Source organism: Trachurus trachurus, assembly GCF_905171665.1.
Source record: "Trachurus trachurus genome assembly, chromosome: 18".
Taxonomy (NCBI): domain Eukaryota; kingdom Metazoa; phylum Chordata; class Actinopteri; order Carangiformes; family Carangidae; genus Trachurus; species Trachurus trachurus.
In genome coordinates, this window is record NC_139909.1 from 3,199,315 (window position 1) to 3,217,221 (window position 17,907).

At 41.3% G+C, this 17,907-nt stretch overlaps 3 protein-coding genes and 1 long non-coding RNA gene across 6 annotated transcripts in view; 3 read left to right on the plus strand and 1 right to left on the minus strand.

Moving 5' to 3' along the window:
• The window catches only part of LOC311001384 (uncharacterized protein), a 104,551-nt gene extending 87,219 nt beyond the window's left edge, over positions 1-17,332 (plus strand). The window contains exon 8 of the mRNA XM_083992469.1: positions 17,188-17,332. Coding sequence (XP_083848595.1) covers positions 17,188-17,325 — 138 coding nt within the window. The 3' untranslated portion in view covers positions 17,326-17,332. The remainder of the gene's footprint in view (positions 1-17,187) is intronic.
• The window catches only part of LOC311001337 (butyrophilin subfamily 3 member A2-like), a 207,195-nt gene that overhangs the window by 123,668 nt on the left and 65,620 nt on the right, over positions 1-17,907 (minus strand). The gene's annotated exons all lie outside the window — the stretch shown is intronic.
• Positions 1-17,907, plus strand: part of LOC311001398 — an 80,447-nt gene that overhangs the window by 25,854 nt on the left and 36,686 nt on the right. The window lies entirely within an intron of this gene.
• LOC311001459 (butyrophilin subfamily 3 member A2-like) lies at positions 14,244-16,950 on the plus strand (the record flags this gene model as incomplete). Its single annotated transcript, XM_083992548.1, has 5 exons — positions 14,244-14,337; positions 15,279-15,620; positions 15,777-16,064; positions 16,164-16,280; positions 16,937-16,950. The coding sequence occupies 5 exons, from the start codon at positions 14,244-14,246 to the stop codon at positions 16,948-16,950; spliced, it is 855 nt and encodes a 284-aa protein (XP_083848674.1).

Here is a 17,907-nt window from a genome sequence, read left to right on the forward strand (position 1 = left end):
CAGAATGAAAACGGATTCATCCATCAATAGAATATAATAAAGACAGTGAGGGCAGAGTCTTTGGAGCTGATTTAACACAGTCTGAGGATTTAATTTATGATGAATTATTCACAGTTTTATTGTAGAACAACATCTGTGTAGACGTTATCACTTGTTTGTTTTATTTTTACGATGAGTACTGTAATCCGGTTGAATTTTGTATCAAATCAAAAATCGGTTAAATTAAAATTGAAGATGTTTGAAACCTTGAGTGTGAAGGTGTTTTCAGTTTCATCTTCATGTTTCCTGTGTCTTTATGTCATTTATGATTTATGGTTTTCACGATGCAGGTTGTTTTATCTTCACTGTTGACGGTCATTGTTTCCTGTCTTATTATTCTGTGGCGGAGTCAAGCAGAGGTGAAGACGCTGAAATACATGAAAGATGATTTTTACAAAGACTTCAATTAAAGGAGCTGTATGTACAGTAAGACTGTGGCCAAATCTGTTGCTGCAGTCAAATTCAAAACACAGCAGTGTGTTGTTTCCCCTCCCCCTCACCCCCCAGACTCCAGGTTGCCAGATATCCACACACTAACCTCTGCTCTGCTCCAGCTTTGTTGCTATGGTACCCAGAGACTCACTCACAGTTTCAAAGTAAAGATCACGTCTCTCTAAAACACGTTAGACTGCATTAGTTACTACCTGCAGTGAGACTATGAAGCAGCAGTACATCTACATCTGTTATCATAGTAAAAACATCTCCTATGTGTTCACATTTCTGTAGTTTCAGCAGGTTGTTGATGAATATTTAGCTTTTTTACTCTGTTTTATTGCTCTGACGGCAGAGTATCAGACGGCAGAGTAACAGGCCACTGATTTCTCCCGTGTTATATCAAGGAAATGTGATATAATAAGCTGCAGCTCAGTGGTAGCTTGCTGCCTAACTGGCAACCTGGAGGCCGAAATGCCACTGACGCTGTGATTGGGAGAGAGCGGCGGGTGGCGCAACAGGACAAAACACAACATCAAAACATAAACATGATTGCAAGCTGCAAATAAAATGTTTAAATGTGAATATTTTGACTGTGCCACAGTATTGTTGTCAGTTAGATCAGTATTTCAAATTAACATGATGCCTTAGTCTCTGGTTTCTTACATACAGCTCCTTTAAAGATGTTTGGTTTTTAAAATTATTATTATTAATTTAACTAATTCATGTTTCTTTTGAAATGTAGAAAATGTGTGGAATTTGTAAAGATGTAAACTTTTATTATGTTTATACTGAACGGTGACTTTAGGTCTTTGTTATAAAAAATAAAATCAGTTTAACTGTTGTATAGAACGTGTGTTTGTTTATACAAAAAGTCTCAAATTATGAAATCAGTAACATGAACATTTTTATAAGACATATTGATATTTTCTCTGTGTGGAGTCCAGAATAACTTACACTTTGCTTTAACCCACAATAAAAGACACAATAATGTCCTGTCAATGTGAAAAACCTTAGACTAAAAGTATCACACTCACTTTAGCAAAGCAGTCATTACAATCCTTTAATTATAAGGGGATTCATGTATTTGCTGATTCATTACGGAAGTAAAAGCAGATGAAGCCATGTACAGAATAACAGTCTTCACCACAGCTGGTCTTTATGATTTTCAACGTAGTTAAAACTGTGACCGTGTCTTTAGTTTCTCATGTGACTAAACGTGTTTTAACGACATCTGTAGCATCTAAATAAAACCCTGAAGACGCTCTGACAGAGCTACGTGTACGTGTCTCGTCTCACTGTGGTTTTTCACCTTGGTGACAACAGCCAGCACAAAAACCTCAAGTCACACACACAGATCAAATTAAAACACACCACAGCACTGTGTGTGTGTCCTTCAAGAGCTTCCTGTGTTTCTGTCAGTGTTTTTTCTGTGAATGTCCGAGTTTCCCACAGTGAAGTCGTCCCAGCAGCAGCAGCAACAGAATTATTATCACAACGCTTGAGATGATCCTCATGAGGAGAAGGACATGGATGATGTTGTCTGAGTAGAGACAAGTGTCTCTACAAGTGTCTCTGTGGAGTTCTGCAAAGACGACAGAAATAAACTGCTGTAAGAAGACAGTGGAAAATGTTTCACCTTCAGCTACAAACTGATCTTCACATTTGACCTTCTGGATAGAAAATGTCATCAGTGTATATAAATTCTCTCTCACTTGTGACAGTCAGTCTGCTCTCTGGTGACTCTCCAGCTCCCTGGATGCTGCACTTGTACAGTCCTTCATCAGACCTGGAGACGTTCATCGTCACCTCCATGGCAGCGCTGTTGTTCACTGGGATGTTGTCTTTGTAGAAAACAGCTTTGGTGGAAGTCGTCTTGTTTCTGCAGCGCAGAGTCACAGTATCTCCCTCCATTACAGGAAGAGCAGGACTCTCCAGGATCACTGAGCCACCTGAACAACATGTGGAAACTTAAGCCAGGATCAGACTACAGACTACAATTTTCACACAATTTCGTCATGGCCCACACATCTCCAGTGTCAGGAATGACGAACTGATGTAGTGTGACATAACTGACGACCAGCAATTTTGTGTCTACGATGCTATAGGATGCCCCAACAGAAAGTCTATGTTAGATATTTATTTTATTTGCTTGGACACTGCAAGACCTTCTGCCACTGTGATTGTTTAATCTGACATGGTGACCATTGTGAAAGACAAACAAAATGTGTAGTCTGAACCTGGCCTTAGGTACAAACTTACTCACACTTATGTGAATCACTTACTGAGTGAACAATTAAATGCCCTAACCCTAACCATAACAATTGTATACAGCTAGAAGAATAGAGGACATTATATAACAGAATAGATAAATGTGACAGAACCCAAATATCTTTCCAAGGTAGAATTATCACACACGAATGAGTAATCAAATAAACTCTGTGACAGATCAACTCCTTGTCAAAGAGTAGAAGTTCTGGAGATGGACTGGAAAAGCTAGAATGCTTTAAGGTGGTTGTTTAATTGTCACATGTGATTAAGTCAATAAGGGTCGTTATCAGATATGTGACAATTTCCCTACATACAGTTTCCATTCTAGACAGACACTGAGAGAAACCTCATATTATTACATGGTCACAGTAGATCTGTAGTAGCTTCAGAAAAACAACAAACGTACCAGTGATGGTGATGTCGATGGTGTTGCTTCGTTTTCCTCCTTCAGTCTCACACCAGTATTTTCCACTGTCTGATGGATAAAGTCCAGTAGCTGTGCAGGACGAGCCTGATGATGAGCTCTCCATGACACAGAGTGGAGTAAACACTGTACCATTCTGGACTTTCCAGAACTGAGCAGAACCATCAGTCCCGTCACAATGAAAAGAGACAGATGAGCGTTGAAAGAACTGCACACGGTCTGGAGTGACACGAAGAGAAGCTGCACCTGAAAGTTCCCAAAGAAAACATCCAAAAGTTGGTATTTGAAAATCCATCACAAGAGGAACAAATTGAAATGGATCAACATACATCAGTCTTATGACGGGTATAATTAAACAGACAATTTTTGTAAGGTATGTTTTGATATACCGGAAATATTAGCATTTACTCATCTTTTTTAACTCCCACTTTGCGGTAATGTGTTTGTCATCAGGTTCATTTGTGAAAAATGTCATCAAATAAACAGGTTTAGGTTAAAAGTCTTAGAAAAACAAGTTCCTCACCACTTTGCCAAGCGTGAAGACTCTGAACTTGTGTCTCCAGCAGAAGAAATTCAAGCATCACTGGAGAAACAAAGGAGCAATGTTGTAAATCAGCAACAGATGCTTTGATGAGCAGCAACATATAAAAGTGAGGACAGAAAGAGAAGAAATGTGACACTGAGTACTCACACAGTCTGAAGCAGAGAGCTGTGACCTCCATGTCGTCTTGCTGCAGACTGAGCGTTGAGCTGAAATACAACTGAAGTAGAACGTACGTGACAACTTCCTCTTCCTGTGGAGGTTATTTCTGATGCTGCTGCAGAAGGGGGGCAGGGTCTCAGAGGCTGAGGTGGGCTCTCAGTGTTGAGATGTGGCATCACTGGTTAGTTCCTTATTTTAACCAGTTTGTCCAGTCTCCTTTGTTCAGGTGAGACTTGCTGGGAGTAGAAACACTGTACATCTGTCACCACTGATTGATGAAACATGTTCACCTTTTCACTGCAGAGGTCAAAGGGCCTGAGGCTCCTGTGGCTGAAGAGATGCTCTGTACCAGAAAACATCTGTGTTCAGGGACCAGTCCAGTTTACTGTCCAGGTGCACTGTAGAGGTGACCGTAATTACATTTACATCATTCCTCGTCCATCTCACAGCACTGACACTGAGGGGGCTACACAGTGACAGACTGACTAAATTAACTTCTGCACTGACATTGCTGTACCTGCCAGGGAAGTGTGCTGCTTTGGTAACAACAAGCCCCAAATCCCTGGTGAGGTGAAAGCAGTCCTCAATTGTAAAAAGCATTCAAGGATGCAGACCCAGAGGCGGTAAGGAGAGTATTGAAAGAGGTAGGCCAGGGAGGCTTATAAGAAGAAACTGGAGGGGAAAATGCTGCACCCCCCGCCCCCGAAGTTGTTGGGAAGCATACCCAGGACCCACTCCAGTCTTCTTACAAGGAGAGGTCAGGGGTGGAGGATGCTGTCCTGTATCTTTTCTATCAGACCCACTCCTACCTTGAGGAGGGAGGCTGCGCTATGAAATTATTATTTTTTGATTTCTCAAGCGCGTTTAACACCATTCAGCCCCAACTTCTGCAGGAACCATGCAAGTGGACCCTCTCCTCACCTCCTGGATAACTGACTACCTGACCGACATACCGCAATTTGTCAGGATCAGCAGCAGTACATCCACCACCACCATCAGCAGTATTGTACGGGAACTCCACAGGGGACCATGCTGTCCCCCATCCTCTTTACCTTGTACACTGCTGACTTCCAACACAACTCTGGGCTCAGCCACATGCAGAAGTTCTCAGAAGACACAGCAGTTGCAGAACGTATCAAGGGGAACGAGGAGGGGGAATACAGGAAATAGGTGTGTGATTTTGTAGGGTGGTGCCAGAAGAACCAGTGGCCCACCCCTTGTGTGCAAGGGGGGCAACCGCCATTCCGACATCCCACCAGTCCGATATAGGCCTCTAATTGTCTGAATGGCAACACTTAATTCTCTATCAAATGTCCCGTCATTCCGACATTTTTTGCCTCCTATGGTCGGAATGACGGTATTTTTTTCTTTTTTTTAAACATCCCGCCTTTCCAATAATTCCTTTATTCCTTCATGACATAAACTTCACACTTCAGGTTTTCTATCTGAACCAAGTGTGTGTGAAGCTGCTCTACATCCAGTCTGTCGTCATATTAAAGATCATAAACTCACAGTAGATTCACACAAATTCAATCACAATGGATGTAACACACACTGAACAGCCAAGAGTTCTGTCCACTTTAATAAAAAAAACAACTTTTACATAGATAACACATTTTTTGAAAGTCTCTAGTTATGACAGCTGCATGCCATGTCATAATTCTGACATCCCACTATTTCAACATCCCAATAGTTGAAGATCTCCATGTTTCGACATCACATTGTTCCGACCGTATTAAACCTTATTGTTCCGACGTTGTTCTATTGTTTGTGAATCTCAATATTTCTAACCCTAACCCTAACCATTAGTATCTACAAGTCCCAACCCTAACCATAACACACATCCTATAACCCGCTGAGGGCTGATCAGCACTGCGGAGAGCTCCCCAAACAACCCAGACCCCAGTGTGTCATTTACGCACAACTTGCACCAGAGTTTATAACGGGAGGTCATGGTGTTTCATTCTCTCCTCACATATTAGAACAACGGGACATCAGAACAATGAGATTTCTGAACAATGGGTAATATTGGGATGTGGGAATAATGAGCGGACACCAACAGCTGTCATTTTGAAGCAAAAGTATCTGTAGTCACTATAATTACTGCAAATTAATAAAAATGATTTGAAAAGGCCTGGTCCAGGTTTCTAAACCAGGAATTAAAAGGGGATGAAGCCATGTTAATTACAGCAGACGGTTATTACATGATCACTACACAACAACAGAATAATCGTCTTCGCCACAGCTGGTCTTTATTATTTTCATCTTGTTTAAAACTGTGGCCGTGTCTTTAGTTTCCCATGTGACTAAATGTGGTTTAATGACAAACTGCATCTGTATATCTGCATCTCTAAATAAAACCCTGAAGAAGACGCTCTGACAGCTCTGTGTACGTGTCACGTCTCGTCTCGCTGTGGTTTTTCACCTTGTTGACAACAGTCAAAACCTCAAGTCACACACATAGATCAAAATAAAACACCACAGCATCGTGTCTGTGTCCTTTAAGAGTCTTCTGCTTTTTTGTCGTTGAGTTTTTTCTGCGAACGTCCGAGTTTCCCACAGTGAAATTGTCCCAGCAGCAGCAACAACAGAACCATTATCACACCGGTTAAGATGATCCTCATGAGGAGAAGGACATGGATGAAGTTGTCTGAGAAGACACAAGTGTCCCGACAAATTTCTGCAAAGACAACAGAAATAATCTGCTGTAAGAAGACAAACTCGACTAAACAGAAGGAACAGTGGGAAACGTTTGACCTGCAGCTACAAGGTGTGATCTTGACCTTTGACATTCTGGATAGAAAATATCATAAATGTACATTATGTGGCCACAGTGACCTTTGACCTTCAATGACCAGATTCAGTTTGTCCGTGAGTCCAAACAACTCCAACTGTAGTAATTTGTGAAACGTTTCCTCAAGGTTTTCATCAATACAACCACGGCCGTAACCTTTGACAGCATCTGATCAGTTCATGTTTCCATTGTGAAGTTTAATCAGGTGCCCTTTCAGGTGTTTCTGTGATATCATCTTTATGTGAATGGGACAGACGTATGGACAAACATATATTAAACCTATTAAACCTTCAGCTCTGACCGTCAACACCACTGAGGGAAAGTAAAATGCATGTTAAAGACTTTCCTCTGGGATTAAGTTTTTATAAACTATGAAACAATATGACTCTCACCTGTGACAGTCAGTCTGCTCTCTGGTGACTCTCCAGCTCCCTGGATGCTGCACTTGTACAGTCCTTCATCAGACTTGGAGACATTCATTGTCACCTCAATGGCATCACTGTTGGTCATTGATGCTCCATCTTTGTAGAAAACAGCTTTCAGGTTGGTGGAAGTCGTCTTGTTTCTGCAGAGCAGAGTAACGATATCTCCCTCCATCACAGGAAGAGCAGGACTCTCCAGGATCACTGAGCCCTCTGAAGAAAATTTACAGTTGAGTAAAATGTCAGATGCACGAACATATGAGTAGAACATCTAAAGATTTCCTGCATCTGTTTTTTCAATATACACTTTGCAATATAAAACTGGCTCAGTGGATTGTTATCTTCATCTAGACAAACACTAAGAGAAACTTTAGATTATTGCATGTTCACAGTAGATCTGTAGTGGATTCAGAAGAACAATGAACGTACCAGTGATGGTGATGTCGATGCTGTTGCTTCTTTCTCCTCCGTCATTCTCACACCAGTATTCTCCACTGTCTGATGGATAAGCTCTGTCAATGCTGCAGGATGACCCTGATGATGTGCTGTTCATGACACATGGTGTAGGTGATAAGATACCGTTCCGGACTTTTCTGAACTGAGCAGAACCATCAGTCCCATCACAATGAATAGAGACAGACTCATGTTCAAAGAACTGCAGGCGATCTATCCTGATACGAAGAGAAGTTGCACCTGAAAGTTCACAAATAAAACATCCAAAAGTTGGTATTTGAATATCCAGAAAAGCAACTTTTAAATGGATCAACATTCATCAGCCTTGTGACCAATACAATAATATAGACTATTTTGTTTTTTCAAGCTATGTTCTTGTATTTAAAGGAAATCAAAGCATTAAGTAATCTTTTTTAACTCCCACTTTAAGATTGTCATCAAGTTAATTTCTGAAAAACTAAAATCCCAAAACAGGTTTAGATCAGCATGCTTCCACTAATCTTCAGACTGACAGAATGAAGCATAAAACAATCATCACAATTTATATTAAGAAATGATCAAAAATGAGGAGTTCCTTACCACTTTGCTGAGCATAAAGACTCTGAATTTGTGTCTCCAGCAGAAGAAATTCAAGCATCACTGGAGAAACAAAGGAGCAATGTTGTAAATCAGCAACAGATGCTTTGATGAGCAGCAACATATAAAAGTGAGGACAGAAAGAGAAGAAATGTGACACTGAGTACTCACACAGTCTGAAGCAGAGAGCTGTGACCTCCATGTCGTCTTGCTGCAGACTGAGCGTTGAGCTGAAATACAACTGAAGTATAACGTACGTGACAACTTCCCCTTCCTGTGGAGGTTATTTCTGATGCTGCTGCAGAAGGGGGGCAGAGTCTCAGAGGCCTCAGTCTCAGGATTGTTTTTACATGTCACAATGCTGTAAGAAAGATTTAGAAGGGTTGGGGTTGTTGTTGACAATTATTTTTTGTATATTATTTGACCTACCCCAAACTGGGTTTAAATGAGAGCTCTTAAATATAGATTCTTCACAATGCTACCAATCATAAAAGATGAGTAAAGGTCTAGAAAATTATCATTAAGTAGGATATGCACTAGTGCCTAGAATCATATTGTAGGTGGTTGTCATCTGCTAATAACTGTCACAAAGCTTATAGGATAGATGAGCTGACGTTGTCTGTCAAAAAAATTGTGGGATGTAAATGCCTGAATTTCCAGAGAACAGTCAGCTCCATTATAAGCTGACGTGGGGCGATGCGGGAAGATTCATTTTTTTAGACCTTTAAGACAATAAACCATAGGTATCCATGGTCCAATGCACTGTGACATCGAGTTAGACCCCCCTCGAGAGATGAAGTCTGCTAACCGCTAGCTTCTCTAGTTGTAGCAACTTTAGCAATGACTGCACCATAACAAACAGCGCAGTCTATTTCTCGCAAACCACGATCAAAAAGCCACTCAAAACCACAAATAATGCTCAGAACAGCACCAAATGTCATCAAAAGTACAAACAGGGTCCCATCCCATAATACGAGGCATCAAACATCTGTTAGCTTTGCCTGGTTTCTATTGAAAAGAGACCAAAACAACTCACCCACTCTCCTCCAGTTACGTTATGCAGCAACTTTCCGCATCCAGCATAGCGTCCAGGCGCTGACAAAACACGTCCGAGTCCGACTGGTAGCACAAACATCTGGTTTCAGCGGCCATTGGCAGGCAGTGACCACACATGACCATTCGAATCCCCCATTGCCCAGCACATAGACTCCACCGGCAGTTCCCCCTCTTTCACTTTTCTCCTCCATTTCCTTCAGCTCCTTTTCTGTGATCTCGGTCTCAAACTGATAGTGGCGCCCATCGAAGCGAAACCAATCATCGTTGTTGTCAAACTCCATAAACTCAGCCATGTTGTCCCTTCTGTGATGTCTGCTTGTTATTGCCATGGTTACAGGTAGTCCCGCAGCTCAAGGATGAAAATGTTGATTATTAGCCTACCCCATGCAAATGCAGTCAAAGTTCCTATGTAACTGTTTATAAAAGTTATTATTGAGTGTTCACAGGGAAATGAACGGAATCGGGCATTTCTAACTTTAGATATTTGTGGGAGAAAATCATGTAAGCGTGAGATTAGACGCGAGGTGGCCACTGCCTGCCAATGGCCGCTGAAATTTAATGTTTGTGTTGCCAGTCGGACTCGGACGTGTTTTGTCAGCGCCTGGACAGTATGCTGGACGCGAAAAGTTGCTGCATAACGTATGGAGGAGAGTGGGTTAGTTGTTTTCATCTCTTTTCAATAGAAACCAGGCAAAGGTAACAGATGTTTGATGCCTTGTATTATGTGGTGGGACCCTGTTTGTACTGTTGATGATTTTTGTTGCTGTTCTGAGCATTATTTGTAGCTATGAATGTTTTTTTGATCGTGGTTTGCGCATGGAGAAATAGACTGCACTGTTTGTTATAGGGGTGCACCGAATGGCATTTTTTGGCCGAAGCCAAATACCGAATAAAATCAAAACGCTTGGCCGAATAATACCGAATACCGAAAGTGGTTATAAAGTTTTTAAATAAAATATTTTTTTAAACGTAATTTTCAAAGAAAGTAAATGTTTATTGACTATTCTGACAGTTTTTGAATATTCCAGTTGCCGTTGCTCATCAAAAAAGCACAACAAGTTATATAAAGTTTTTCATTTAGGCCTATATCGGCCCATTGTGAGTGCTGAAAGATCTATGCAAGTACATTCCAAAAAAACCCAAGTGTCTTTTAAAACAGTGGTTCCTAACCTTTCTTGGTCATATTTTTTTTAATTCATCAATTAGGCTACTAGACATTTCAGGCGACCTCATTTGAATTTCAGGTGACCCCACGTGGGGTCCCGACCCCAAGGTTGGGAAACTCTGTTTTAAAAGCTGTCGGCCACGGACGGAGTGGGCGACATGCTGGGACGAGGAACTTTCGTTTTAACTGCTGCAGCCGTCTCTCCCTTTCGTAGCCTACTCAGCATGCTGTTCAGGGTGTTTGGTTTTTAAATGATTCATTAAAAGGCGCGTTCCTACAGGAACGGTCCCCTCACTCAGTCCTCTCAGTGGCCGTGTCTCCGCTGCAGACAGGACGCACCGGGCTCTTGGAGCGACGTGCAACGGTCGCTGTGCAGCTTTCCCCCCGCTGCTCTTGTTGCTGTTGTTTTTCCAGCAGTAGGAGTCACTTACTAATGAAGCTGGGGTTTAAGCTGCCGTTTCGATTGTCGCGCGATCGCGTTTTTATCAGACCTTTTTTTTTTTTTTTCTTAATATTCGGTCTTGCTTTGCGCTCATTCCACCAAAGGCCGAATGTTGCTTTTTTTGCAATATTCGGCCGAATATATTCGGTTACCGAATATTCGGTGAATCCCTAGTTTGTTACGGTGCGGTCTTTGCTGAAGTTGCTACAAGTAGAGAAGCTAGTGGTTAGCAGACTTCATCTCTCGAGGGGGCCTTAACTCGGTGTCTTGGTGCGTTAGACCATGGATTAAATTTTCGTCAGAATATCCCTTTGAATAAGCTCCTAGGAGACTACAGCCCGGGTTGAATTTGCCCAGAATTGCCCTTTAATGTTCGGCTTTATTATGTGGCATGACCCAAAAGTTATAGTTAGAATCTTTTTAGTGGACAGGAATGAATCCAGAATAGTGTGAAGCCAAAATTCTGCTCATCACTATCCCTGAGCCTGAGTTAACCAGCCTGATGAACTGTAGTTGTCCAGAGGTCCATCTCTATCCATATGAGCTCAATGTAAGGCCTACACTGACATGACACAAGTATCCTCCTATATCACATCCATATTGGACAGTTGTGCACCTTGTGATTTAATTCCAGTACAACCATCACTTCAAATGCAAGAAGTCAGTGGTGTGAAAGCTGGGATGGAGAGCTGAATTTTGCCTCCAAAAACTTTTTCTGGGTCACTGAGATAACAAAACGTAATGGTCAATCGTTTATGATGTTTTTTTTATAATGATAATTAGTTGCATGGCAACAGGGTTAAAGTTCAGCTTTTCAAGTGCTCAGAATAAAACTGATCACTCGATGTCATGTCTGTGTTTATAAATGAACTGATAAATTGAAGATTTGATTAGCAAGTACTTTAGCCTATGAATCAGAAATTAAATTCTCCTTGCAATTTCAGTTTTATTGAAATTACAAAACCCTGTTTCCGATTCTTTTGATTCCTGTGTAATTCTAAATGATACAAATAATAATTATAATAGTTTAAAGAACAGAATCATATTTTTTAGTTTATAGAAGAATGGCTCGGTGAACTTGAACAGTTTGGAAGTTGTACATGATTTGAGATGAGCCATAAAAAGTCTAAAGGTTTCTGCAGTTGACAAACTGGAGCAGTTTATGATCATTAGTCAGTAAATGATTCACAGACTTTACACCTGTTGTCAGTTGAAATGAGCAACACATCGAACAACAGGTACGTTGTTTTCTCAATAATTTTTGTTCTATATTAAATTATTTGCAGAATAAGGGTTTCTAAATTCGACAATGATTAGACATTTAGTTGAAACACTTTAGTGTCCATGGAAATGTTGTGTCAATGTATTCCAAATGAAATGTGATTATCTACTCTTTTCAAAATGTATGAGCTGTATACATAAACACTTTTATGGATTTATAGACTTGTCTGGTAGTTCAACAGCAAACTGTGAGACATAATTTTCTCACATAAATGCTCATGTGAATTTTAAATTGGAAAAGTGTTTCACGGAAAGAGTTCTGAAGGTATACGTCAGGTTTATCAATACCTTTTTTAGATTAATTACGGATACATATTTATTCTGCAATGAAGTTTGGGTCAACATGATTTTTCCTGTTGTAGAACTTTGTACAGTATAGTAAGTCTAGTTGGGCTGGATATATTGTTTCATATTTATGAAACTGTCGTCACACCACTTGACAAAGTCAGGGAGTGCCCGTCCATGGTCTCACTCTCACTTTGTGCCCTGAAGGAATGAGATCAAAGCTGTGTCGTCTGAAAATTTTACTAAGAAACTGTCCTCTTTGAGAGACCCATCTGTCAGTGAATAGAAAGCAATGAAGAAAGAAAACACCCTCGTGGAGAACTTGCATTCCTCTTTTTTGCTTCTTTGTTTTCTTAAATGAAGCCATAACCTGCTCTTGGGATACCGTATTATTGTTTCATGGTGTCAGGGAGTTCCTCAACCTGGAGACATCTTGAATAAAATCAGACCTTTCAAAACAGGAAAAGAAAGTGTTAAAGACATCAGACAAACAGTCACTATTAACCCCATTTGCACTGATTTGGGCTCATTACTGCACTGATTGTAGCCATAGATTTGATTCTCTGCCAGGCTGATGTGGTCACTTTTTTAAGATTGTTTTTCTATTTTTTCTATTTGGCTATTTAAGCCCTGACCTCTCTAGATACAGCCATACCCTATCTCGTGAGGGTCACCACTCGCCAGTAAAAAGATTGTTTTCTTCTTCTTATTAATAGATTCCAGGTCCTTAGATACCTATGTGTGGCAAGGTGAAGAGGGCCCGGGCAGGGGTGGAACCCACACCTCCCGGGTAAGAGTCACGCGCGCTAGCCAGTCACCCAAAGGGACATCCCCTTGTAGCCAGGGCGCATGATCAATTGGAGGCATAGTGACAGGAACCGTCAACTGTCACATCTGGCTTATTGTTTGAAAAAACAAACAACCAGCTTTACTGGGATCACTGAATCCATACAAATTGTGATATATGACAAAATTGTATCAGTGAGTTTATTAATATTATCACCACAACTATCAAAGAAGCATTGCCAATCAGTACATTCAAAACAAGCTTGCTTGCAAGGAGAAGATGCTGTCCTCTGTCCAGAACTGCAGCTCCCAGACTATGCTCCTCTGGGGGAGTACAGTGTGGGGCCAGGAAAAAAAACTCAGCAACATAAGCACGTATGAGCACACTTTACACATAAGAACTCAAAAACAACTTGCACCAGGAGAGGGGGGAAAGGGGGTGGAGGTGTCCCAGCGCAGACAGGCAACCAGCCGCGGCCGCAGCCATCTTCTCCAAGATGTTTTCCGTGTTGCGGTACCCACAGTCAGAGTGCTAACAGCTCTGCCCACTCCATCAATCATGTCGGGCAGCTTCATGGGGCTTTGGACTGCTGTCACCGTCTTCCGAATTTTTCGATACACCAGGGCAATGCCTAATCCAATCAGCAGATAACCTGTTATCATGGTTCCAAATATGTAGACATCCTCGATGACCTCAACGTAAAGAATCGGCAGGCACACGCCCCTCCGCTTCTCCCACGAATCCATCATGTGATCAGCGGTGAACTGTGCGTCATGGCAGACAGGTTCCCCCGAAACCCAAGCTTCTTGTCGAGAAAATTCTGTCAATTGCGTTGAGAGACCAGTTGTCCAATTCCATGATTTAAATTTGGAGAGCAATGCGGAGAGAGGCTCCCAAAGTTTGAGACAAGACAGGACGAGACGTGAGAAGCAAAGCAGGGAAGATTAGGGAGAGGGGAGAGAGGGAGAGATGCGCCCGCCTTCGTTGAGAGCAGGAAGAAGAAGAGTCAATGATAAGTGTGAAAGAGCTTTCAATTGTAAAAAATTGTCCAAAGATCAGTTTAGAAGTGTATTTGATGTGTTTATGGTTTGTGTACATTTCCAGACCTGCATAATGTTTCATCATCTGGCTGGACTCTCCATCCAGTCTCCACTCAGAACCATCAGTGTCCTGGCTGTCCATCTTCTCCTGATGCCCTTTGCTGGAGGTAACTTCATACGAGTAGATGAACTTGATGAGTCTTTTCATTTCATTAATGCATTAAATGAATTAAATGTGAAATGTGTCACTCATGGTGTTGAACCCACACATAATTCAACCCACCTCTTGTAAAATGAAGAATAAGAGATGTGTACAAATCGTTTCCCTGGCAAAATACGTGTTAACTTACCACGTAAACAGTAATAATAATGATACATTTTATTTGCCCAAACACACTTGACATAGATATAATTATGAAGTATCAGTAGATTAGAGTCAAACTAAAATAAATGAAACTCTAAAACAGCATTTAAACAGTACTAGACAAACATAATTATACAATAAAAGCTCATTTAAAAAGGTGGGTTTGAGTAGGGATTTGAAAGTTGGGAAGTGTGGGCAGTCTTTGATGAATTAAGGGAGTGAGTTCCAGAGGGAGGTGGCAAGGAAGGATCTGTCACCCCAGGTTTGGTGCTTGGTCCATTCAGGTAGGAGGAGGGGAAACCCATCAATGAGTGGAGGTTGTGGAGGGTGGTGGTGGTGGAGCAGGATTTTGAGCTTTATGTGGTGGGTGTTTAGGAGACAGTGACATCATCCAAACCTGGCCGGAGCAGGCCCGATCCTGAGCCCTGCCCCCGACCCGGCCGTGACTTGTTCCGCTGGTGACAGACCAACAACAATGGGCAGCGCATCTAGTAATTGGATAAAGAGCAATATTGTGCACATTTTGGATAAGAAAACATTTGTGAATGATTCAGTCTGCATAAAAACTGTGTAAGCAGGACTTACAAACAAATTTGTTTGTAAGAATGGTTCGTGAATGAGGCCCATTGGAAGAAGACAGTCTGGTAGTACCTGATCTTGCTGTACAATATTCATTTATTAATGACGAAAGCATCAACATCCTTTTTTTGGTTATTAACCAATATATATATTCTCTCTTTTCAGGTCAATCTCTGTTAGTTGTTCCATCTCAGCCAATAGTGGCAACGGTTGGTGATGACATCATTTTGCCGTGTCACCTTGAACCTGCTGAGGATGTTACTGCCAAGACATTGGAGTGGACGAGGTCTGACCTGCAGCCAAGAATTGTCTATGTGCGACGTGCAGGTCAGGAGCTGATAGATGACAAAAACCCATTGTTCTCAGGACGAACATCACTGTTCACTGATGAACTGAAGCAAGGAAACATTTCACTGAAACTGTCCAGAGTGAAACCTGCTGATGAAGGGAGATACAAATGTTTTATACCAGACAAGAAAAAAGAATCCTTCGTTGAGCTTCTCGTTGGTAAGTAGAGAAATACTTCACCAAGGGCATAAATAGAAATGTTAATTTACCGACCTTCACAGTAATACATTTTCTTTGATGTGTCTTCCGTGATTATTCATTTAATGGTTGTATTTCTGACTCTTATTTTGAAATGTTCCTGTTGTCCATCTTCAGGTGCTGCCTCGTCACCTGTCATCAGTTTAGCAGAGACTGACAAAGACAAGGGGGGAGTGGTGTTACAGTGTGAGTCTAAAGGCTGGTATCCAGAGCCTGAGCTGCTGTGGCTGGACGCTGAGGGAAAGCTGCTCTCTGCTGGACCTACAGAGACAGTCAGAGGTCCTGATGTCCTCTATACTGTCAGCAGCAGAGTGACTGTGGAGAAGAGACACAGCAACAGCTTCACCTGTAGAGTCCAACAGAAGACCATCAACCAGACCAGAGACACTCACATTCATGTTGCAGGTCAAAACTCTACATTTAAACACTGTGTTAGTTTCAAACAGCTGAGGTCTAGTTCTACACAAACACCATCTGATCTGATTGTGTGTTGTCTCATTTCAGATGATTTCTTTAAGGTCCAGTCCAGTTCTTCTCCTCTCATCACTGGCTTGGTTGTTACTTTGGCTGTTTTGATTATTCTCTCAGTTGTCTTTTTCATCTTGAAGAGAAAAAACATCAGTAAGTCACAAATGAACTACAGTGGTTTGTCAAAGTCATGTTTCCAATGTGAATGGCTTCAATTGGAAAGACCGAGTTAGTAGTGGGAACATAGAAGTTCACTGTGACAATTAAATTCAATTTAATCAAAGTGACAGGTGTTTTATTATTAACCTCTTATATCAAGGTGAAGTAAGTGCATGTATTTTATTTTGAAATTAACTGTTTGCTTTTACACAGAGACCAAGAGAAACCAGAGGGATGAAACTGATGGAGGAGAAACAGAGAGAGAGAAGCTCATGACAGGGGAAACAGTGACAATGGAGAATGAGAAAAAGAAAAAAAGAAAAGAGGAAACAATTAATGATGTAAGTAGTGTTTTCAGTCAAAGGAGAAAAACAACATGAATTAAATAAAGCTCAGATTGAGAACGATGGATATTAAATGTTTACATAGAGAAACAAGATCTGAGTGTCCAAAGAGATAAAGAAAAGACAAGAACAAAGAATGGCAGAGAGAAAAGTCAAAAATGAAAAGATGACTTACTTCTGAAGGATAATCACAATTGAAACCAATGAAAGTTGAATTACACTTTTCAACAGAACATGTTTTCTTCACTTTTTCTTTTAATGTCTCTCTTGTTGTCTTTGTTCAACTGAATTGTGTTTCAATTAAAGAAGCAGAGATCTGAGCAGGAGAGGAAGGAGGAAGAGGAAGAAAAGAAGAAAAAGGAGGAAGCTGACAAGAGAGTGGAGACCATTAGAGAGCAACTGAAGAACAAGGAGAAACCGGTTTGTCTCCAAGTCACTAATACAACAGACAGATTTCAGTTTGTCTCACTAACAGTCAGTTTGTTCAGGTCAGTTGTTTTAAACATGAAGAAATGAAGATGTCTGTCATCTGGTCTTCATCTTCAATCTCCTCCCAGATCAAAGAGAAACAAGCTGAGCTGCAGCAGCTCAGTGAAGACAATCAGAGGACGGAGGACGAGCTGAAGAAGCTGGAGGAAAAACTGAAGACCAAGAACTCAGAGGTTTATTTCTTCATATTGATCCTTCAGCATTGATTCACATGTCTAGTTGATGTTCTTCATCTCTCCTCCACTCAGTGACATGATGTCTCAGATAAAGTCCACTGGCTGTATAATGAGCTCCTGGGTTGTAGAATTGAACAGAGACTTTAAAGTGGTCATCATGTCTCTGTCTGTCTCTGTCTCCTCCCTCACAGCTGCAGACGATCAGAAACACACCAACCCGGCATCGCCTAAATGTTTTCTCTAATGTAAGTCCTGATGTCATGAACCCAGTGAAACACTATGATGTTCTTCATGAACTAAACACCAAAGTCATTGATGATCTCATCAGCTTTTCTCAGCTGTAGACTGTGAATGAGATCAACACTGAGACACAGACTGATTCTCTGCTGCTTGTTGCTTCACTTTCTTCATCAACTTCATCAACACAACATCTGAACTGGTTCAGTCTCCTCTGCGGAGAAACCCCATGTTACCAACCACAAGACACAGAAAAGTTCAGCAACAACTGATGCTGCATTTGTTTCTAAATGAGTCATTGGACAGTCAGTTCAGTCACATGTTCTTCTTCTGATCCAGAGTCCAACCAGAGAAGAGCTGAAGGAGAAGGAGGAG